The sequence below is a fragment of the Salmo salar genome, chromosome ssa10 (genome assembly GCF_905237065.1).
Source record: "Salmo salar chromosome ssa10, Ssal_v3.1, whole genome shotgun sequence".
NCBI classification, from domain to species: domain Eukaryota; kingdom Metazoa; phylum Chordata; class Actinopteri; order Salmoniformes; family Salmonidae; genus Salmo; species Salmo salar.
Genome location: NC_059451.1, coordinates 80,391,970 through 80,417,091, shown reverse-complemented (window position 1 = coordinate 80,417,091; position 25,122 = coordinate 80,391,970). Strand labels below are relative to the sequence as shown.

General features: G+C 45.8%; 1 protein-coding gene across 1 annotated transcript in view; it reads left to right on the top strand.

The window, feature by feature from the left end:
• LOC106560953 (potassium voltage-gated channel subfamily KQT member 1) overlaps nt 1-25,122 on the top strand; it is a 248,252-nt gene that overhangs the window by 158,988 nt on the left and 64,142 nt on the right. The window contains exons 16-17 of the mRNA XM_045688129.1: nt 48-88; nt 1,823-1,884. Of these exons, the coding sequence (XP_045544085.1) occupies nt 48-88; nt 1,823-1,884 (103 nt within the window). The remainder of the gene's footprint in view (nt 1-47; nt 89-1,822; nt 1,885-25,122) is intronic.

Genomic DNA, 25,122 nt, shown 5'->3' with positions numbered 1-25,122 from the left:
TTCAATTTTCCCATAACGTGTCTCTCATGTTCCCCTTCTTTTCCCAGACTAGACCACACATTGGGGAAACCAGGAATGTTTTTGCCAGGTAAAACCCACCAGAGGAAACTCACCAGGCCAGAGTTGATCTGCTAAACTCTTGTCACTCCTCACTGTGCCCCCTCATCTCACAAACAAAGACAGCGAGGAACGACGATAAGGCTGGACTAGACTAAATCTTCTGCGAAGAGATCCCCAGTGTGTATAGTGTGTATACGTAGTGTGCAAGTGTGTATATGTTTGACTATGTGTGTTTGGTACACACGCTAGTATTTGTCTGCACAACGCTGCCATCCCCTCTCCCTCTCCTCCGCCGCCTTCTCTCTTCTTCTTCTCCTCCTCTGCGTACCCCCTCCTCCCACTTTCTCCTCTCTCCTTCTTTCTCCCCCTCCTCCTTTTCCATACCACCCTCCTATCCTTCTCTCTTCTTCTCCTCCGCCTCCTCTTCCTCTTCCTGCTCTGTGTACCAACCTCCTCCTCTCCACCTCTCCTCCTCCTCCTCCTCTTCCTCCTCCTCCTCCGTTTCTTGGCTGCCCCATGGAGCTAACAAGGGAACTAAGATGGTTAAACACTTGCTTGATTGGCCCTGGTATTGGATTAGGAGTCTGGGGCTTTACTCTAGACATCCATTACAACCAGGCCAACCATACAGGATAACACTACAGCTACAGCTGCCTGCCTGCCTGTCAAATACAGCCCACTACCCCCAGTCTGCCTGGCTGAGCCTGCCCTGGCCCTAGGATGGAGCCCCACTACACTGATATACTGTTGTTATGTTTATCGGGACTCATTGCATGACTAAGAGTTATTTGCGTTAGGGGGCCCCGAAATAAAGAAGTGCATGTGTTGGGGGGTGGTGTGTGTGTGACACAGGGGTGGTAAAGCATACCATAGTACCATGGTTTCCGCTGGACATTTGACAGGCAACATTTTAATTTACCGGACATTTGAGAAATCTGCCGGACCCATATGCATTGGGTGGGTACCTGATTCGGGCGTCCACCCATGGTGCTCAGAATGACAGAAATCCCATTACGATGATGGTCATTCATATTAACAGAACATGCAGGTCTAGGATGCAATGATGTGCGGTCCTTCTTACGGAATTATGATGCGCACTTTTGAAGATTTTAGACTAACAGTCCACATTTACTTTTCCTCAGCCAACAAGATGAGCAACAAACAGCAAAATCACTACCATATGTCAATCTACTAACGCTCATAGTACAAAAGTTGACCTATTCTATTGGTCAGATTGTCGAGAAAGAAATAGCCTATTCCAAACAGACTCTGGGACAGTTGTGGGAAGATAGACCCCACATTCATACAACCAGTAGGCCTAGACTACATAAAAATAACTTTAGAAAGCAATTATTCTGATGAAACGGATCACAATGTATAGCTTCAGATCTTGATAAACTGCTATTTATTCACATTATGAGCGCAGCATTGCGCACAAGGCAGGAGGCTACGTGCGAATGTTACATAATGCAATTATCGGAAAACACAGTCAAAAGGGCACCGCACATGCGAGCGTTTTCATGTGACAGAGATGGAAATATCCGTTAGAAATGTAGAGAGGAGATCTACCAGGCTACTTGGAAAGCGAAGTAAGACATGCCTCGTAACATGTATCGAAAGGTTCCTATTTCAAACAACTAAGTACATGTTTTCAGAAATGCATAGGCTACTGCCTCCAGCTCATTGCAAAGTGGTGTGTGACACGCTGATGAAACCTGGCTTCCGTCGCTGTTGGAGATGCTGTGTTGTTGTTGTTTTTCAGAGAAAGGCGTAGATAAGGAATACCACACTGTGGGAGCCAGACTGATCCGCCTGGAGGATAAGGTAAGAACAGTCTTGTGTGTTCGTGCTCATGTGTGTGTGTGTGTGTGTGTGTGTGTGTGTGTGTGTGTGTGTGTGTGTGTGTGTGTGTGTGTGTGTGTGTGTGTGTGTTTGTGTGTGTGATGGAATCTTTTCCACAGTATGTGTTATGGCTGGTTTCGGTCCATGGCTGAGCCGTTAAACAAATACCTCCTCTCCTCTAGTGATGCGTACGTGACACACGAGGTGTTCTTTTTCTGTTCGTTCACATCTCCTCAGGGTTTCCATGCTTTACCGACGACCCTCTACCCTCTGTCCTCTACAACAGGGGTTCCCAAACTGTGGGGCAACGCGCCCTACATTTTTCTTTAAGGGACTCAGTCCGGCTTTCAACTTAAGTCTCCCTTTCTCTGCACTCCACGACAAAATGTGTAGAATTGCAGGAAATAAGCTTTAAACCATCAGCATTTTCTATCCCCACAACCAGAGGGTTGTGAACAGTTTGTGTTTTGAACAGTGCTTGTGCCCATAGAAATAAGGGTGGGGGCTGGGGGCAATACTGGAAGGGAGCCCTGAGTGAACACCCCTGGTCTACAACAACAAGTTATATTGTGACGACGGTGGGTTGTGACTTGTGTTTGTGTTTCTATAGGGGAACATGAATGTTTTAAAAAGGCATTCTAATACAAGCTAAAGGGAGAGAGCACACACACATCCCTCTGGTCCTCAGTGGAGCATGGCCAATAGACAGCAGCTGTGTTATGTGCTGTAACCAGGCGTGACCCGCTAGGCAGAGTGGACCAGGAAGTGCCACCATGTGATGCCTGCCTGATCCCCATTCATCAAAATCAAATCAAGTTGTGTTCTTCACATGCTTCGTAAACAACAGGTGTGGACTAACAGTGGAATGCTTACGGGCCCTTCCCAACAATGCAGAGAGAAAGAAAATAGAGAAATAATAGAAAAGTAAAACAGGTAATAATTAAAGTAATAATAGATACATAATGAGTAATGTTAACTTGGCTGTCTATATACAAGGGGTAGCAGTACTGAGTCCATGTGTAGGAGTATGCGGTAACTGAGGTAGATATGCACACAAACTAGAAATAAAGATATGTACAAGGAATAAAGTGGCAGATAGTAAATAGTACCACCTCATTGCACACCAGGGACCAATTTGTGCCACCGTTGGTTGGTCTGACTGGAGCCTGCGGGCCGTGATGTGGTGCCCATTGCAGTCCTGTGACTGTGAGCATGTGTGCTGGCTTTCACTCGCGTCGGGAACCTTTGTTTTTCCGCTCAGGGAAGTCTCACAGGACGACAATACGGCTGGCATGGGAGCCATTAGCCTGCCTGTCATTTAGAGCTCTGCTTCCCTAGAAGCTCAGAGAGAAATTGAGTGTGTGTGTTGTGTCTTGTGTGTGTGCAGTTCAATGATTTTCTCCATTTTACCATGTTTTTTGCTATAGATATTGACTTTTGGCTCGTGGCTCCATGTCTACTATAATGCATGAGTGAAAGGACACAGCTCTCCAGACCCTCTGCACTTGACAGGAGTGAAATGATCCTGAACTAAAGACTAACCCTACAGGAGAGTAAAGGAGATTGAGTTCTGGCCCATTTGCTGTCCGTGCACATTGTGATCTCAATCTCCTGTTTGGTAACATAAACCTCACTTTAAAAAACACCCTCGCTGTCCCTCCTGCATCCTGTGGCTCACAGCAAACCAACCTGACGGAAAGGTTCCTAATTAGCAGACCAGTTCAGGGGAAATCGGCGATCAGAGCAGCAGGCAGCAGCAGCCTAGCGTGAGGAAACTAAAGCCCCCAAAACAAATGTGGCTCCAATCACTGCATGCTCCCCGAGTACCAATATGAATAGCGTTTTGCATGACTCGTAGAAGAGTTGCCATGGTGACCGATTCCACACAGCGGTACCAAAAAAAGAACAGCAAAAACAGGTGATACCCGGAGCGCTCCCTCACTCGGCATGTAATAATTGTTTTCTGTGTGTGTCCTCTCATTATGGTTCTAGTCGTGTGAATCTCTTGTTTTGATGGGCCCACGGCGGCCAGGGGCCAGCACACCTGTTGAGCTGAGAGAGGGGGGTGGTTCCAGTGCTGTGCCCCTGACCAGCAGGTGGATGAACCCGCTGACCCCCCCCCCCCCCCCATCTGTCCGCGCCTCGGCCCATTCCTCCTCCCTCCACTCTGTCTCATTGTTTGGCTTTTCCTTCTCTAGACTCCCTCAACCCGCCTCAGCCCACACATATAAGACAAGGGCTCTGCCTCACAGCTCACACACAGCCTCTCAACTACAGCTGAAGGAGTTCATCTGGTCTCAGTCTGACAAAGAGGGACATCTTGCTATGATCAAGGAGTGGATGATATAGTACAATCATTTGATTGATTACAAGTAGTGTTTATTGCACACAGAATAGAATTCTGATGATTGAAAATATATTGTCCTCGTCATGTTTTAAAATGATCTCATTCTGGACCAAAGAAAGTTCGGATTTCCTAGAAAGCATCTCAATGTTGAATCATTTTCAGGTGTCACTTCTAATAGAAAACACAAACGCACAGACAGAGCCAAGCATGGTATTATGGCTGAATCAGCCATGAATAAGGTGTTTCCCAACAGCCCTGAGGAATTATCAATCAAGTGTATACATCAGTGTGTGTTGTGTGTGCTTGTCAATGTGTGTTGTGTGTGTGTGTGTGTGTGTGTGTGTGTGTGTGTGTGTGTGTGTGTGTGTGTGTGTGTGTGTGTGTGTGTGTGTGTGTGTGTGTGTGTGTGTGTGTGTGTGTGTGTGTGTGTGTGTGTGTGTGTGTGTGTGCCTGTCAGTGTGTGTTCCATTGAGCTATTGATGTTTGAAGGCCCGAATGTCTGGCGAGTATCAAAGCCACCTTTACCATGGTTTTTCACCAAGCTTTTCACTTCAGACGTTTTTTTTAATCTGCCCTACCACTTACCTGACCGGTTAAATTTGAAAGCCTCCTCTGCTACTCAGCCTCACGAAAAAAGCTTCTCCCAAGCAGTTGTGACGCCTACTCCTGTTGCCTGCTGCACCGCTGCTTGGATCAACCCGGCAATCTGTTCCCGGGCAGCCCTGGCCTGTCTCCCCCTGTCTGGTACAGGTACCCCCGCCAAACTCCCCCCTCTGTCCCGAGCTTTTGCTCGCCTCCAGCACACACACACTTACACACACACCAGAGACTTTGGACTGATCGGAATTTTAGGTAGGTTAATTAACTTGTGAAGTTTATTATGTTAGCTTACTCAGAAACACTTTAATTAACTAGTATATTCCTACTATTTACTTATTTTATCTCAGACTTTTATAGCCTACTGGACTCCTAGAGGGAAAGGGGGATACCTAGTCAGTTGTATAACTGAATGCATTCAACTGAAATGTCTTCCGCATTTAACCCAACCCCTCGGAATCAGAGAGCTACTCTCTCAAGTTATCTTGTTGGGGTAATTGACTCTTTGAACTTACAATGGCTAGCTCCAAGTTGTTAGATTTCTGTTTTGTGCTTTATGCTATTCAAATAAAATTAAAAACCAAATCACATTTTATTTGTCACATGCGCCGAATACAACAGGTTACAGTGAAATGCTTACTTACAAGCCCTTAACCAACAATGCTTTAAGAAGTTTTAAGAGAATTAAGTGTAAAGTAAAAAATAGATAAGTAAACATTTTTAAATAAAAATAACCATTAATTTAACAGCAGTAGTAAAATAACAATAGCGAGGCTACAGTTGAAGTCGGAAGTTTACATACACTTGGAGTCATTAAAAATCGTTTTTCAACCATTCAACAAATTTCTTGTTAACGAGCTATAGTTTTGGCAAGTCGGTTAGGATATCTACTTTATGCATGACACAAGTAATTTTTCCAACAATTGTTTACAGACAGATTATTTCACTTATAATTCACTGTATCACAATTCCAGTGGGTCAGAAGTTTACATACACTAAGTTGACTGTGCCTTTAAACAGTTTTGAAAATTCCAGAAAATGATCTCATGGCTTTAGATGCTTCTGATAGCCTAATTGACATCATTTGAGTCAATTGGAAATGTGCCTGTGGATGTATTTCAAGGCCTACCTTCAGACTCAGTGCCTCTTTGCTTGACATCATGGGAAAATCAAAAGAAATCAGCCAAGACCTCAGAAAAAAATTGTAGACCTCTACAAGTCTGGTTCATCCTTGGGAGCAATTTCCAAATGGCTGTAGGTACCACGTTAATCTGTACAAACAATAGTATGCAAGTATAAACACCAAGGACCTTGTGAAGATGCTGGAGGAAACAGGTACAAAAGTATCTATATCCACAGTAAAACGAGTCCTATATCGACATAACCTGAAAGGCCGCTCAGCATGGAAGAAGCCACTTCTCCAAAACCGCCATAAAAAAGCCAGACTACGGTTTGCAACTGCACATGGGGACAAAGACCGTACTTTTTGGAGAAATGTCCTCTGGTCATGAAACAAAAATAGAACTGTTTTGCCATAATGACCATCATTATGTTTGGAGTAAAAAGGGGCAGGCTTGCAAGCTGAAGAACACCATCCTAACCCTTAAGCACGGGGGTGGCAGCATCATGTTGTGGGGGTGCTTTGCTGCAGGAGAGACTGGTGCACTTCACAAAATAGATGGCATCATGAGGGAGGACAATTATGTGGACATATTGAAGCAACATCTCAAGACATCAGTCAGGAAGTGAAAGCTTGATCGCAAATGGGTCTTCCAAATGGACAATGACCCCAAGCGTACTTCCAAAGTTGTGGCAAAATGGCTTAAGGAGAACACAGTCAAGGCATTGGAGTGGCCATCACAAAGCCCTGACCTCAATCCCATGTAAAATGTGTGGGCAGAACGGAAAAAGCGTGTGCGAGCAAGGAGGCCTACAAACCTGACTCAGTTACACCAGCTCTGTCAGGAGGAATGGGCCAAAATTCACCCAACTTATTGTGGGAAGCTTGTGGAAGGCTAACCGAAACGTTTGACCCAAGTTCAACAATTTAAAGGCAATGCTACCAAATACTAATTGAGTGTATGTACACTTCTGACCCACTGGGAATGTGATGAAAGAAATAAAAGATGAAATAAATCATTCTCTCTACTATTATTCTGACATTTCACATTCTTAAAATAAAATGGTGATCCTAACTGACCTAAAACAGGACATTTTGACTAGGATTAAATGTCAGGAATTGTGAAAAACTGAGTTTAAATGTATATGACTAAGGTGTATGTAAACTTCCGACTTCGACTGTATATACAAGGGGTACCGGTACAGAGTCAATGTGCGGGGGCACCTGTTAGCTGAGGTAATTGAGGTAATATGTACATATAGGTAGAGTTAAAGTGACAAAGTGATAAACATTGCCCCATGACAATGTTTGTTCCCACACTCGAGACATTCACTCTTTATTGGTTACATGGACTCTTGGCCTCCCATCCTATTCTAACCACCTCTCGACGGCTTTGTATTCATGTTACCTGATGAAATTGCTGTACAATATGATCTTGTTACCATTCAAATGTCATAAAAAAATCAACACAGCAGAGCTCTCCCTGTCCTCTGCTGTGCCCTGATTGTATTACTGCTGATTATATCTGGAAATGTGCCTGTACCCCTTGGCCCATCTACTGTTGCTAGCCCCAATTCTGACTTGTGCTCTGATTTCTGCTCTCGTAAAACCCTGGGTTTCTGCACGTTAACACTAGAAGCTTATTAACTAAAGCTCCAATCCAGATGTGTTGGTCATTACTGAGACGTGATTAAGAAAGAGTGTTTTGAACACTGATGTTAATCTTTCTGGTTATAACCTTTTTGGCAAGAAAGATCTTCCAAAGGTGGTGGAATGGCAATCTTTACCAAGGAACACCTTCAGTGCTTAGTTGTCTCCACCAAGTCTCTCCCCAAACAATTTGATTTGCTGGTTTTAAGGATTAAGCTTTCAAATAGCTATTTGTTGACCTTTGCTGGGTGTTATCATCCACCATCAGCAGTGGCCTGTACCTTAAATGCCCTTAGCTCTCTCCTGGCCCCTTACACTAAGTCTGAATTTGTCCTGCTAGGTGACCTAAACTGGGACATGCTTAAACCACCTGACAAAGTCCTAAAACAATGGGACTCCCTAAATCTCTCTCAGATTATTACCAATCCCATGAGGTATACCGCCAAACACCCAGAAAAGGCTACTCTCCTTGATGTTATCCTCACAAATAATCCTGATAGGTATCAGTCTGGTGTTTTCTGTAATGACCTGTTACAAATCCTGTGTGGAGCTGGTGTAGCGGAGTCAGGCGCAGGACAACAGATATGAGTAATAAAATGTAATTTACTCAAAAGTATACAATTACAAAGTAATAATGCTAGCCCACAAATAACGGACCGTATACAACAAACAATCACTCACAAAAACCATGGGGAAAACAGAGGGTTAAATAATGAACATGTAATTGGGGAATTGAAACCAGGTGTGTAAAACAAAGACAAAACAAATGGAAAATGAAAAGTGGATCGGCGATGGCTAGAAGGCCGGTGACGTCGACTGCCGAACGCCGCCCGAACAAGGAGAGGGACCGACTTCGGCGGAAGTCGTGTCATGCCCTTAGTGATCACTGTTTTACAGCCTTTGTTTGTAACGGCTGCTCAGTTAAACGACCTGTCCTGATTTGTCATGGACGATTACTAAAAAACTTGAATTAGAAAACCTTCCTTCATGACCTGGCCTCTGTAAATTGGTATAGAATCAGCTTGATCCCCTCTGATGAAGACGCTTGGATCTTCTTATTCTTAACTAACATGACCCCATAATGAAAATGAGAATTAAAAACAGGTTCAGCCCCTGATTTGACCGTTATCTGGCAGAGTTACTCCACCTCAAGAACACCATTTGGCTGAAGGCTCGGCACACAAATACTTTGGCTGTCTGTCTGGCAGGCAAATTAGAAATAAGTGCACTCAGGCTACCTGGAAGGCCAAAGTTAGTTACTTTAAGGAGCAGTTCTCTCTCTGTGGGTCTAACCCCAATAAGTTCTGGAAAACGGTTAAAGATCTGGAGAATAAACCCACCTCCTCACAACTGCCCATGTCCCTTAATGTTGATGATGTGGTTGTTACTGACAAGGAGTGCATGGCTGAGCTCTTTAATCACCACTTCATTCATTTGGCTCAGCCATGCCTCCTTGCCCGTCCAACATTTCCTCATCTCCCAGACCTTCTACTGCAACTAGCCCCGATGCTCCTCCCTCTTTTTCCACTGCCCCGCTACACAGTTTCTCCCTGCAGGCGGTCACTGAGTCTGAGGAGCTAAAGGAGCTCCTTAAACTTGACCCCAAGTTTAAAGGGTCAAGTTTAAGGTTGCAGCCCCTATCATCACCGAGCCTATCTTTGACCTTTTTAACCTGTCTCTCCTCTCTTGGGAGGTTCCCAGTGCTTGGAATGCAGCCACAGTGTGTTGTTTATTTAAAGGGGGAGATCAAGCTAATCCTAACGGTTATAGGCCAATATCTATCTTGCCCTGTGTATCAAAAGTGTTGGAAAAACTTGTCAATAATCAACTCGACTGGCTTTCTTGATGTCTATAGTATTCTCTCTGGTATGCAATCTCACGTTATGGATGTGTCTTTGCAAGGTCCTAATTGATGTCACCATTGCCCTTGATAAGCAATGTTGTGCTGCTATTTTTATTGACTTGGCCAAAGCTTTTGATATGGTAGACCATTCCATTCTTGTGGGCCAGCTAAGGAGTATTGGTGTCTCTGAGGGGTCTTTGGCCTGTTTTGCTAATTACCTCTCTCAAAGAGTGCAATGTGTAAAGTCATAACATCTGCTGTCTCAGCCACTGCCTGTCACCAAGGGAGTAGCCCAACGCTCGCTCCTAGGCCCCACGCTCTTCTCAATTTACATCAACAACATAGCTCAGGCAGTAGGAAGCTCTCTCATCCATTTATATGCAGATGTTACAGTCTTATACTCAGCTGGCCCCTCCCTGGATTTTGTGTTAAACGCTCCACAACAAAGCTTTCTTAGTGTCCAACAAGCTTTCTCTGTCCTTACCCTTGTTCTGAACACCTCCAAAACAAAGGTCATGTGGTTCGTTAAGAAGAATGCCCCTCTCCCCAACGGTGTACTTACTACCTCTGAGGATTTAGAGCTTGAGGTAGTCACCTCATACAAGTACTTGGGAGTATGGCTAGACGGTGCACTGTTCTTCTCTCAGCACATATCAAAGCTACAGGCTAAAGTTAAATCTAGACTTGGTTTCCTCTATCGTAATCGCTCCTCTTTCACCCCAACTGCCAAACGAACCCTGATTCAGATGACCTTCCTGCCCATGCTACATTAAGGAGACATCATTTATAGATCGGAAGGTAAGGATGCTCTCGAGTGGCTAGATGTTTTTTACCATTTGGCCATCAGATTTGCCACCAATGCTCCTTATAGGACACATCACTGCACTCCTCTGTAAACTGGTCATCTCTGTACACCTGTCGCAAGACCCACTGATGCTTATTTATAAAACCCTCTTAGGCCTCACTCCCCCCTATCTGAGATATTTACTGCAGCCCTCATCCTCCACATACAACACCCGTTCTGCCAGTCACATTCTGTTAAAGGTCCTCAAAGCACACACATCCCTGGGTTGCTCCTCTTTTCAGTTCGCTGCAGCTAGCAACTGGAACGAGCTGCAAAAAACACTCAAACTGGACAGTTTTTATCTCCATCTCTACTTTCAAAGGCTCAATCATGGACACTCTTACTGACACTTGTGGCTGCTTCGCGTGATGTTGTCTGTGCCCAACAATGTTTGTACCATGTTTGTTCTGCTACCATGTTGTGCTGCTGCCATGTTGTGTTGCTACCGTGTTGTTGTCATATTGTGTTGCTACCATGCTGTGTTGTCATGTGTTGTTGCCATGCTGTGTTGTTGTCTTAGGTCTCTCTTTATGTAGTGTTGTTGTGTCTCTCTTGTCGTGATGTGTGGTTTGTCCTATATTTGGATTTTTAATCCCAACCCCCTCCCCGCAGGAGGCCTTTTGTGTGTGTGTGCCTGTCAGTGTGTGTTGTGTACTAGCTCTGACTTCACTGGTAGCTACTTTATTGAGTAAAAATGTATTTACTATGACTGTGATATGTGGTTGTCCCACCTAGCCATGAATGGACTAACTGTAAGTTGTTCTGGATAAGCACACCTGCTAAATGACTTAAATGTAAAATGCGCCTTTCAATGTAACCCTCCCCTTGGCTTTCTGTTCTCACATTCTTGGTTAGCCTCCAACCACCACTACTTCTGTGTTGTGATGTGTAGCACCAGCCAGCCACTATTACCCTCCTCTCCTCTCTCCCTCCTACATGAAACATCAACAGACAATGACTGAGAGCTCTGCTGCTCTGCTCTTTGACTGGCTGTGAGTGGAGCCTTCAGGCCTTGTCCCGGTTCTGTCAGCACATCCGTCCTGGGAGCATTAATTACATACACACGCACGCACGCACCTACACACACACACACACACACACACACACACACACACACACACACACACACACACACACACACACACACACACACACACACACACACACACACACACACACACACACACACACACACACACACACACACACACACACACACACACACACAAACAAGAAACAAACACACACACAGTGTCAGTCGTGAGAGCATTAATCTTAGTGGGGATGAAAGTTGTGAAGCATTTGAGTGGCATGGTGGGGAGTAATAGTGCCTTAATGCTTGTGCCCTCTACACCGTCAGACAGTGATTTATATCACACAGACAAAGCCAACACATCCAGCCTATAGCTCTTTCTGTCTTTCTCTAGCTTCTTTGGAAAGGAGGCGGCAGCACAGCTTTGGGTTGAATTCTCCAGCCGGAGTGTGGGGATGAAGACAGATTGCAGGCCGTGACAGTCTGTTATCTTTCTGTCAGACGGTGTCCGTGAAAAATACAGAAACAACAAGCTCCAACAAAGACCAACAACTTAGGGGTTGTAAAAGGAGCCGAGAGAAGACTGAATACTTTGTGTCACAAACCCCTCCTGTTTGCATGAGAAAACACACAAAACATGCTCTTGGGCCTCTAGCAACAATAAGTGATTTTTTTCAACCCCCCCTCATTCCAGTGTTACACAAGGTGGGACAGTTCCCTTCTAATGGCTAAAATACTTTATCTTCATTCGGTTCAATTCTTGTCTCAAGCCTACATCTTATATTTGGTCATTTACTATCACATGTTTATCCCATTCCCTACCATAGTCATATCCTTGGCTCAATAGTCAAAATAGAGGTTTGAGTTGAGGGCAAAAACATCAGTCTGCAGTATTGAAAGCATCAGCCTCAGCTTAATGCACCCTCCAGACATGTCCAGACATGTCTCTGTACCAGACGTCATTATTTGCCTTACTCAAAGTAAATGGCCTATAAATCAGGGTTCTGCGGTTGGCTGCTGTACACTATCGCAGTGCAAATATAACACGTATATCCTACATATTAGCACTAGGCGTATGCACAGAGGAATGTTCTCCTCCTAACGACATCTCAATTAGACAAGTATGCTGTAAATTAAACCAAGGCTGAATACTGAGAATACCTCAGCCCCTAAAGCCCCTACAAACCCTGGTCTCTGTGCCCTACTGTGTTTTGTCAGTGGCCCAAATGGCACCCTATATAGTGCACTATTTTTGACCAGGACCAATAGGGCTCCGGTCAAAAGTAGTGCACTATATAAGGAATTTGGCTCCATTTGGGACGCGGCCTGTGTGTAGGAGAAGTCCATCTGTAACGCGTTTAGCCCTCCGCCCCATCCACAAACAGCCAGGGCCTAGTGGTACTCTGTTTAGACTGGTTGGCCAAGCACTAGCCAGTGACAGGGCTGGCCTGGTAAACATACACACTACTTTAGTCCATCCGGCCTGCCGGCCCTGCTAGTCTCACCGTCTCACCATCTCACCGCAGGGCACGTCCACAACACGTCCTCTTGCTCTTGTCTGTTGCTGTCTCCCCCAAACAGGAACAAGCTAATTAGCTCAACATCAAGGGACGGGAGGGATGAGGGAGAGAGGAGGGGTGTACAAGGAGCGACAGACTGACAAAAGCAACCATGTCCACAGCACTTCCTCTCTCCTCGATCTGTCTCTCTCCTCTCTTGTTCCTTCACCAAACAGGAACAGCCTCATTATCTCGACATCAAGGGATGGGAGTAGAGGGGGGGCAGACTAACAACAGTAACAGGGACCTATGGCCCATAACTCAACAGAGATAGTAGCTTCAGTCGATCTGTGGTGTAGTTGTTCTCTCATCACTTTTTGGCCACAGGGCTCAGAGTGGCTTTCAAAGAGTCTCATCTCAGTGCTATGACAAGACAATTTATAGACTGGGAGGAGGGTTAGAGGAGACTTCCTAAGTGACTGGAACCACAGGTCTGTGTCATCAAAATAGCAATGACAATGCAGAAAGCTTAAGGTTTTATCATTGTATTCAGTTCAGCTTCACTGTTCTCTCCTGGATTCGTGTTTGAGAACAATTTTCTTGCTTCAATCTACTGTACTTATCCGCTGCTAGATTCACACACAGTTCTTATGTCAGTCCAGGCCTGAATGAAATGCTCTTACAGGACCACATAGCCCATATGAATGGTGAAAGTGCGCTTTCCCTGGTTCAGGACCCAACAGATTGTATAAGTAAATACTAGGGGCTCTTGAGAGTGTCCCACCTCAATGGGCAGCGATGTACCACCTCAATGGGCAGCGCTGTACCACCTCAAAGGGCAGCGATGTACCACCTCAATGGGCAGCGATGTACCACCTCAATGGGCAGCGCTGTACCACCTCAATGGGCAGCGATGTACCACCTCAATGGGCAGCGCTGTACCAAGTCAATGGGAAGCGCTGTACCACCTCAATGGGCAGCGCAGTACCACCTCAATGGGCAGCGCCGTACCACCTCAATGGGCAGCGCCGTACCACCTCAATGAGCAGCGCCGTACCACCTCAATGAGCAGCACCGTACCACCTCAATGGGAAGCGCCGTACCACCTCAATGAGCAGCACCGTACTACCTCAATGGGCAGCGCCGTACCACCTCAATGAGCAGCACCGTACCACCTCAATGAGGAGCACCGTACTACCTCAATGGGCAGCGCCGTACCACCTCAATGGGCAGCGCCGTACCACCTCAATGAGCAGCACCGTACTACCTCAATGGACAGCGCCGTACCACCTCAATGAGCAGCACCGTACCACCTCAATGAGCAGCACCGTACTACCTCAATGAGCAGCGCCGTACCACCTCAATGAGCAGCACCGTACCACCTCAATGGGAAGCGCCGTACCACCTCAATGGGCAGCGCCGTATCACCTCAATGGGAAGCGCCGTATCACCTCATTGAGCAGCGCCGTACCACCTCAATGGGCAGCGCTGTAGCCTGCTCTCCACTGGGAGCTGTGGGAAGAGTTCAGTCCTCTCTGAGTTCTCTCTTTATCTCCCTTTCCCTCTGGTCCTGATGACAGAGCTGCCCTAAGAGCTGCCTGTAGTGTCGTTGATATATGTGTGTGTGGCTGCAGCGCGGCCGGGCCGGGGAGCCAGACTGACCAGAGTGGACTAAACAAAGAGAGGAAACTTGGCAAGGAAACCGCCACCGCTGCGACAGGCAGGCAAGACACTCTGCTCTACTGTACTGAGCCGAGCCAGACCTAGGCTGCGTCCCCGATGGCACCCTATTCCCTACACAGTGCACTACCTTTGATTAAAGCTCTGGTCTAAAGTAGTGCACTATATATAGGGAATAGGGCTCTGGTCTAAAGTGGTGCACTATATATAGGGAATAGGGCTCTGGTCTAAAGTAGTGCACTATATATAGGGAATAGGGCTCTGGTCTAAAGTAGTGCACTATATATAGGGAATAGGGTGCTGTTTGGGACACCAAACTAGCACTAGCGCTGCAGAAATGGCAAACCCCTCAGGGGCTTCAGGGCTAACCCCGGATATGTCTAGACTAGACTGGGCAGTGTTCAGAACGAGCTACAGCTCCTTTCTTCTCAATCAAAGGTGATCTAGTTCACTGAATCCTGTTACGCCCAGGTTCTTTATTTCCCAAACTCGAATTGCCTGAAAGGCTAGGGCCAATTCAGATGTGCGGAAATGCTGATTCAGCGAGCTCACACAATGCTGCATTGAGCGGACCAAGATATCTCATACTCTTAGCCGTTTCACGTTGACTCGCTCGCTCACACACACACACACACACACACACACACACACACACACACACACACACACACACACACACACACACACACACACACACACACACACACACACACACACACACACACATAGCTTGTGCTGTGTCTGCCTCTCTACTGCAGCCCAGTGTCAGTAAATCACAACTGGGCAGTATGCTGTGGATGCAGTCTTCCAGACATGTTTTGCCTCCCTCTCTCAGCGTCAATCTCTAATTTCAGACTAGACCCTATGTACTGTGTCTTTACCACATGCTCGCAGACAGACAGTCAGCTATCCCAGCAGACCTGGGTCCAAATAGCATTTGTTTTTGTTCAAATACTTTTTGAGCATCTACTTGAGGCTGCCCTGAGTGCTAAATAAACAGGGTTTAAACTTGTAGGATCCATTGGTTCCATTGCGGTGGGCATGCTAAATGATTTGAAGGAAAACAACGACTATCTGAACCCAGGTCTGTCTCAGAGTCAGTCAACCAGTCCCTGGTCTTCTCCACCATGCCCAGAGGATTACAGGTCTACACTCTCATTTCACAGTGTTTAAATCATATCTCTGCAGCCACAACTGTCTCTGGCTCATGTCAGATTGGACACTCACTGTTTCTCCCCCCATGCCTCTCTCTCTCTGTTTCTCACCCCACGTCTCTCTCTCTCTCCCCTCTCCTCTTTCTGTTTCTCGGGTCTCTCTCTCTCCCCTCTCCTCTCTCTGTTTCTCCCCCCGCGTCTCTCTCTCCCCTCTCCTCTCTTGTTTTCCCTTCACGTCTCTCTCTCTCCCCTCTCCTCTCTCTGTTTCTCCCCCCCACGTCTCTCTCTCTCTCTCCCCTCTCCTCTCTCTTTTTCTCCCCCCAAGTCCATCTCTCCCCTCTCCTCTCTCTGTTTCTCCCCCCACATCTCTCTCTCTCTCCCCTTTCCTCTCTCTGTTTCTCCCCCCACGTCTCTCTCTCTCTATCTCTCTCCCCCTCTCCTCTCTCTGTTTCTCCCCCCACATATCTCTCTCTCTCCCCCTCTCCCCCTCTCCTATATCTGTTTCTCCCTCCACATCTCACTCTCTCCCCTCTCCTATCTCTGTTTGTCCCCCCACGTCCCTCTCCGCTCTCCTCTCTCTGTTTCTCCCTCATGGCCCTCTCCTTTCTCCTCAGTCTGTATCTATGTTACACCCGCTGTGGGGCCCGCTAACTTGGCCGTAAAAACCCACACTACATTTCCCTTTTAATTACCTGAGCTTGACAGGCTCCCGGTTTATGTTTTTGCACATTTATTTTATTGTCTGGGTCTAAACCCCCTGCTGGCTTTCCTTGCCCCTGTAATCTTAGGGTGCGTCCCAAATGGCACTCTATTCATTTTGTAGTGCTCTACTTTTGACCGGGGCCCATGGTCTCCTAGACAGACGGGTCCAACAGTCCTACAGTAGAGGACAGGGTGAGAACCATAAGAAGGTTATGACAAGGGAAATAGAAGCCTGTCTTTATGAGTCCCATAGTGTTGTCTACACTCTGCACTAAGTACCCCTGGTGCCACCCCACTGTGGAGCCCCATTAAATCAGTCTGCTACAGTACGTGGAGGATACTTTTAAATGCCAGAACCAAGAGCTACTACACAGACCACAGAGTGTAAATGTCATTGTTAACTCTCTGCGACTGGGGACCAATCTGTCTGTGTGTGTGTGTATGTGTCTCTCTGTATATGAGTGTGTGTGTGTGTGCATGTGTGTGTGTATTTGCGTGTGTGCTGTCTCTTTTACTTGCCTTACGTGAACCCATAAAGAGTCATAAATAAAAAAGCATGATGAACGAAACATGCGTCTAGCTTACCCTAAGGGCCCTGGTCAAAAGTAGTGCACTATATAGGGAATATGATGCTATGGGCCCTGGTCAAAAGTAGTGCACTATATAGGGAATATGATGCTATTTGGGATGCACCCCAGACCTCAATGATTTTAGTTACCTGTTACTAATGCAGGAGCATTTATGAATCTGTAAAATAGTTGACTGGGCCACTTGTTGATTAGGCATTACCCATTGGAGAGGTCTGGTCAGATAGAGAGACAGACTGATACTGATCGACCCTCTGCCAGTGCTGTAATGCTGATATCCGGGCCCATGCTAAACGCTGGTGCCTCTGTCTCGTTCCAGCCTGCACCGGCTCTTGTCTTTACCTATTGCTTTTAATGGGGTCAGGTTCCGCGAAACAGAACAGAACATTTTACAAGCTTTTTTTATTATTCCCATTGTATGATAGCACAGTGTTTCTTGGTAATGACTAAGGATTTTTACTGGAAGGAGTAAAGTGGTAGTGTGGGTTGATATGGTGCTTCAGGGCTTGTGTTTCCCTTCAGGAACACATTCAGTGTTCCATCGGGCACAGATTCACTTTATTTTGATTTCCTGCTCCTTTGATTTGACTTTGACTTGATTTGAAGACATCGTTATATCATTTAACCAAGATGGCGTAGCAGTCAGACGTCTTTGTCTTGTCGTGTCCCGTGTATATATCTTTTTTTCCCCTCGTATATATTTCGTATATATTTTTTATATTTTTAACCTCAATTTCAACGTACTCTCCTGCAACCCGCCTCACCCAATGTGGTATGGATCTGCTTTTTTCTATACTTTAGAACGGGAACCCCCAACAGAAGCTAGCCAGCTAACTAGCTACTAGCTGGTAGTCAGTTAGCCACTGCTAGCTAACAGCCCAGACAACTCCTGCCAGTCTGCACAGCGCGATTCAACCCAGAGAATATTGGACTGCTTTTTCTCTACCACATCTACTACATCTCCTCATCTCTGGATTCCTACCGCAAGCTCTGAACCTTTTCACCTGGATCATCGCAGCTAGCTAGCTGCTATCCGAGTGGCTATTCTTGGCTAATGTCTCTGTCCCGAAGCAAGCACCAGTTAGCCTGGAGCTAGCCTTGAGCTAGGCCCACCTCCCGGCTAGCTGAAGAGGTCCATCAGCCAATTTCTTGGGCTACAATACCTATTTTCCCAATTGGCCTGGACCCTTTTTCTGCCGACACGGAGCCCTGCCAATTCATCACGACTGGTCTGCTGACGAACCGTCCGAGGGGGCTTCAACAGACTCTTCCATCGCAACGTCCCCTAAGGCCCTTCTGCTAGCCCCGGCCCACTAGCTGTCTGAACTGCCGTGTCTCCAGCTCGCCTAGCTACTCACTGGACCCTATGAACACTCGGCTACGCATGCCTCTCCTTAATGTCAATATGCCTTGTCCATTGCTGTTTTGGTTAGTGATTATTGTCTTATTTCACTGTAGAGCCTCCAGCTCTGCTCAATATGCCTCAGCTAGACCTTCTGTTCCACCTCCCACATATGTAGTGACCTCAGCTGGTTTAAATGGTGTCTCTAGATACAAAACCTCTCTCATCATCTCTCAATGCCTAGGTTTACCTCCACTGTACTCACATCCTACCATACACTTGTTTGTACATTATGCGTTGAATCTATTCTTCCGCACTAGACGACCAGTTCTTATAGCCTTTAGCCATACCCTTATCCTACTCCTCCTCTGTTCCTCTGGTGATGTAGTGGTTAATCCAGGCCCTGCAACGCCTAGCTCCACTCCCATTCCTCAGGGGCTCTCATTTGTTGACTTCTGTAACCGTAAAAGCCTTGGTTTCATGCATGTTAACATTAGAAGCCTCCTCCCTAAGTTTGTTTTATTCACTGCTTTAGCACACTCTTCCAACCCGGATGTCCTAGCTGTGTCTGAATCCTGGAATAGGAAGGCTATCAAAAATCCGGAAATTTCCATCCCTAACTATAACATTTTACGACAAGATAGAACTGCCAAAGGGGGCGGAGTTGCAATCTACTGCAGAGATAGCCTACAGAGATCCGTCATAGTATCCAGGTCTGTGCCCCAAAAATTTGAGCTTCTACTTTTAAAAATCCACCTTTCCAGAAACAAGTCTCTCACCGTTGCCGCTTTGTATAGACAAACTTCAGCCCCAGCTGTGCCCTGGACACCATATTTGAATTGATTGCCCCCCATCTATCTTCAGAACTCATACTGTTTGGTGACCTAAACTGGGACGTGCTTAACACCCGTCCTACAATCTAAGCTAGATGCCCTTAATCTCACTCAAATTATCAATGAACCTACCAGGTACAACCCCAAATCTGTAAACACGGACACCCTTATAGATATCATCCTGACCAACCTGCCCTCTAAATACACCTCTGCTGTCTTCAACCAGGATCACAGCAATCACTGCCTCATTGCCTGCGCCCATAATGGGTCTGCGGTCAAATGACCACCCCTCATCACTGTCAAATGCACCCAAAAACACTTCAGCGAGCAGGCCTTTCTAATCGACCTGGCCCTGGTATCCTAGAAGGATATTGACCTCATTCCGTCAGTAGAGAATGCCTGGTTATTCTTTAAAAGTGCTTTCCTCACCATCTTAAATAAGCATGCCCCATTCAAAAAATGTTGAACCAGGAACAGATATAGTCCTTGGTTCACTCCAGATCTGACTGCCCTTGACCAGCACAAAAACATCCTTTGCCGTACTGCATTAGCATCAAATAGCCCCCGCGATATGCAACTTTTCAGGGACATTAGGAACCAATATACACAGGCAGTTAGGAAAGCAAAGGCTAGCATTTTCAAACAGAAGTGTTCATCCTGTAGCACAAATTCCAAAAAGTTCTGGGACACTGTTAAGTCCATGGAGAATAAGAGCACCTCCTCCCAGCTGCCCACTGCACTGAGGCTAGGAAACACTGTCACCACCGATAAATCCACGATAATTGAGAATTTCAATAAGCATTTTCTACGGCTAGCCATGCTTTCCACCTGGCTACCCCTACCCCTATAATTGGCCAAGCTTTCCACCTGGCTACTCCTTACCCGGTCAACAGCTCTGCACCCCCCACAGCAACTTGCCCAAGCCTCCCCCATTTCTCCTTCACCCAAATCCAGATAGCTGATGTTCTGAAAGAGCTGCAAAATCTGGACCCCTACAAATCAGCTGGGCTAGACAATCTGGGCCCTCTCTTTCTAAAATTATCCGCCGCAATTGTTGCAACCCCTATCACTAGCCTGTTCAACCTCTCTTTCGTATCGTCTGAGATCCCCAAAGATTGGAAAGCTGCCGCGGTCATCCCCCTCTTCAAAGGGGGAGACACTCTAGACCCAAACTGTTACAGACCTCTATCTATCCTACCCTGCCTTTCTAAGGACTTCGAAAGCCAAGTTAACAAACAGATCGCCGACCATTTCAAATCCCACCATACTTTCTCCGCTATGCAATCTGGTTTCCGAGCTGGTCATGGGTGCACTTCAGCCACGCTCAAGGTCCTAAACGATATCATATCATCGATAAAAGACAATACTGTGCAGCCGTATTCATCGACATGACCAAGGATTTTGACTCTGTCAATCACCACATTCTTATCGGCAAACTCAACAGCCTTGGTTTTTCAAATGACTGCCTCGCCTGGTTCACCAACTACTTCCCAGACAGAGTTCAGTGTGTCAAATCGGAGGGCCTGTTGTCCGGACCTCTGGCAGTCTTTATGGGGGTGCCACAGTGTTCAATTCTCAGGCCGACTCTTTTCTCTGTATACATCAACGATGACGCTCTTGCTGCTGGTGATTCTCTGATCCACCTCTACGCAGACAACACCATTCTCTCGACTTCTGGCCCTTCTTTGGACACTGTGTTAACTAACCTCCAGACGAGCTTCAATGCCATACAACTCTCCTGCCGTGGCCTCCAACTGTTCTTAAATGCAAGTAAAACTAAATGCATGCTCTTCAACCGATCGCTGCCCTCACCTGCCCGCCCGCCTAGCATCACTACTCTGGATGGTTCTGACTTAGAATACGTGGACAACTACAAATACCTAGGTGTCTGGTTAGACTGTAAACTCTCCTTCCAGACTCACATTAAGCATCTCCAATCCAAAATGAAATCTAGAATCGGCTTCCTATTTCGCAATAAAGCATCCTTCACTCATGCTGCCAAACATAGTCAGTTTTACGAGGGTATCTTACCGATCCTTGACTTCGGCGATGTCATTTACAAAATAGCCTCCAACATTCTACTCAGCAAATTGGATGCAGTCTATCACAGTACCATCCATATATCACAGTCCCATATACTACATATACTACCCACCACTGCGACCTGTATGCTCTCGTTGGCTGGCCCTCGCTTCATATTTGTTGCCAAACCCACTGGCTCCAGGTCATCTATAAGTCTTTGCTAGGTACAGCCCCGCCTTATCTCAGCTCACTGGTCACCATAGCAGCACCCAACCGTAGCACGCGCTCCAGCAGGTATATTTCACTGGTCACCCCCAAAGCCAATTCCTCCTTTGGCCGCCTTTCCTTCCAGTTCTCTGTTGCCAATGACTGGAACAAATGGCAAAAATCACTGAAGCTGGAGACTCATATCTCCCTCACTAACTTTAAGCACCAGCTGTCAGAGCAGCTTACAGATTATTGCACCTGTACGTAGCCCACCTGTAAATAGCCCATCCAACTACCTCATCCCCATATTGTTATTATTGTTTTTTTCTCCTTTGCACCCCAGTATCTCTACTTGCACCTTCATCTTCTGCACATCTATCACTCCAGTGTTTAATTGCTAAATTGTAATTACTTCGCCACTACGGCTTATTTATTGCATTACCTCCCTAATCTTACCTCATTTGCACACACTGTAAATAGACTTTTCTATTGTATTATTGACTGTATGTTTGTTTATTCCATGTGTCACTCTGTGTTGTTATTTGTGTCGCACTGCTTTGCTTTATCTTGGCCAGGTCGCAGTTGTAAATGAGAACTTGTTCTCAACTGAAATAAAATAAATAAAAAAAGAGGCAATCTGCACTTCAAACAATAAGAAGTGGTCACCCGACAGCTTATCGTGTAGACAGCTTAAGGATGGGCCGGGTGAAACTTGACCACTCTCAAGTTCATGGACGGGGTTATAGATGCAAGGACTGACCATTCATGAGATCAAAATGACCATTTGAACCATGTTTTGAAGCTATACAGTGTCTCTGTGCAATTACATTGTTTACAAACATGTGAGTATAACACTCTTATATTTGGGGTTCTGATTGGGTACGACAGTTGAACTAAGCTCATGAGGCTCATAAGTTCGATTCTTCAAGGGTCAAGGGGTATGTGTAATTCATTTATAAGTCCATAAATGGATGAAGCAATCACAGATTGCAACTTTAAACCCTTTTGCTTCTCTGTTAAAGAGTGATACATGTAGTGTAGTGGCTCTGCTCCCAGTGTTATCACTGTGTTATCAGCCTGGCTCTGTGTCTGTCTGTGTATTCTCCTCTGGCTTTGTCCCAGACCAGTGGGATCTTCTCCGGTGCTCAGGGGTCTGAACGAGTGAAGGATGAGGCGTGTTAAACAGCCCGGTTTCATCCCAAAAGGCACCCTATTCCCATAGGACTCTGGTCAAAAGTAGTGCACAATAGGGTGCCATTTGGGATGCCGGCCCTTCTTGTCTTTCTGTCTGGGAAACAGGGGGATGAGACGAGAGGGGAGGGAAGGATAGGTTGGATCAGGTTAGTCTGGCTAGGCCAAAGTCATGGTGATAAGGAGCTGATAGGGGCTTCACTTTCTCTCTCTCTTCACAAGCCATCAATCACAAGTCTAGAGCTAGCTCACAAGTCTAGAGCTAAGACGTGAGAAAACAGATACAACAAGCTGGCAGGCAATTCTTTGTAATGTAAAAAATGGCCAGGAGTTTTTCATGGTCAGGTCAAATGGTCAGAAAAAACCTCTTGGCCCCAGCCATTATGTCCAAGAAATTGCATTAATTACACAATATGCAGGCTTACTAGTTCACTAATTTTGCTATTCATGAGTTCCCCTGTTTATGTTTTCCAATGCCAATATATATGGATACATCAGTATGTCAGCTTTCAATTTCATTTATACCATTTTCAAAATGTCTAGTTGTGAGAATAACTCTGTGAAAGGTCAATGTTTCCCAGGGGTCATTCCCACCAGTTCACAGTGGCCAAAAAGCCAAGGGTCTACAGGTCAAGGGGGCAAAATGTTTTGTCCTATGGAGCAGCCTGCTACAGCTGACAATACATTCTCACTCTGAAAACAACACCACCAGGTTATCCAACAGGCTTTTGTGGAGACTGTCTGTCCTGTGTATTTTGTCAATGGCTCTGTATACGTGGCTTACTTAGCTCTGTGTTTGTTGTGGCTTAAGTTTTGTGCCCCTGCATGTGTACAGTCTTAGAAAAAAGGTGCTATCTAGAACCTTAAAGGGTTCTTCGGCTGTGCCCATATGAGAACCCTTTAAAGAACCCTTTTTGGTTCAAGGTAGAACCCTTTTGCTTGCAGATAGAACCCTTTTGGCTTCCATGTTGGACCCTTTCCACAGAGGGTTCTACATGGAACCCAAAAGGGTTCTACATGGAACCAAAAAGGGTTCTCCCTGGAATCAAAAAGGTATCTCCTATGGGGACAGCCGAGAACCCTTTTGGGAACCCTTTTTTTCCTAAGAGTGGACAAGACTGTACTATTGTAAGATGCCTGGTTGTTGTGTAGCCTCCTGAGCTCTCTGGAACTCCCCTCCTTCCTTCCTTCAGTCAACACCTTGACATTGGCACTGGGCCCCAATAGAGATCTGCAGCCTCAGCTGGGGAGCTCCTTCCCTTCTCTCTCTTCCCTTACTCCTCCCTCCATCCATGTCCATCCCTCCATACTCTATCAGAAAAGGGAAAAAGAGCGGGTGAAAGATGACTTTGGGTCTTTTGAGGATCATGCTATACTGTTTAAATGTCAGACACCAGTTCTCCATATAACCAGGGGAAAGCCACCAAATCACTGCCTCAAAAGCACTGCCTCACTTTCTTTCCAGATTTCTCTGAACTATTGTCTATTGTCCTTGAGAAGTATGATAAAATCATTGTGTTGGAAGATTTTAATATTCATCTTGACAAAGAGCCGGACTCCAAGGCCATTGAATTTATGAATCTTTTGAGCTCTATGGGACTTTATCCAACATACAGCTCCGTTACCTGTATAAAAGACACCTGGGAGCCAGAAATCTTTCTGATTGAGAGGGGGTCAAATACTTATTTCCCTCATTCAAATGCAAACCAATTAATAACATTTTTGACATGCGTTTTTCTGGATTTTTTTGTTGATATTCTGTCTCTCACTGTTCAAATAGACCTACCATTAAAATTATAGACTGATCATTTCTTTGTCAGTGGGCAAACGTACAAAATCAGCAGGGGATCAAATACTTTTTTCCCTCACTGCAATTGATAACTTTAACAGCAAATTAAGGGCAACCATTGATGCCATAGTTACAGTAAAGTTGAAAAAGGCCACATTCAAACGAAAGAGCCCCTTGGATGAATGAGGAAACTAATCAATTAAAGAGAAATTGCAGAATGACAGAGCGGAAGTGGAGAAAGTAAAAGTTGCAGGTCCATTATTTTTCTTAATTGGTCACTAAGAATCAGAATCATTTGGAGAGTGCTCTTCTCAACCATTGATGGCCTGATAAATCCTACCCCCGCAAAACCTATGTGAACTTTCCTCCCCATATAAATGTGCTGTGTTTGCGGCATATTTCAGAGATAAGATAACAAAGATTAGGCTGGGGATCAGTCAAGCAATACCAGAAGTTAGATGATACAGTATGTGCCCTAGCCTACCACATAAAAGCACTATGGATTTAATTTCCCTGGTTGACACAGCCATGCTCAGGAAAGTGCTATCACAACCTGCCTTCTCGATCCTTTCCCCACCACCTTCTACAAAACACTTTTTAATTGCATATCTGAAGAAGTGCAAGCTATTGTTAATCACTCCCGGTTCACAGGCACCTTCCCCACTGCAATAAAAACTGTTATGGTGAAACCCCTTCTGAAGAAATGTAATCTAGATTCTTCAGCTCTTAGCATTTTTCGGCCAATCTCCAACCTTCCATTCTTAATCAAAATTGTGAAGA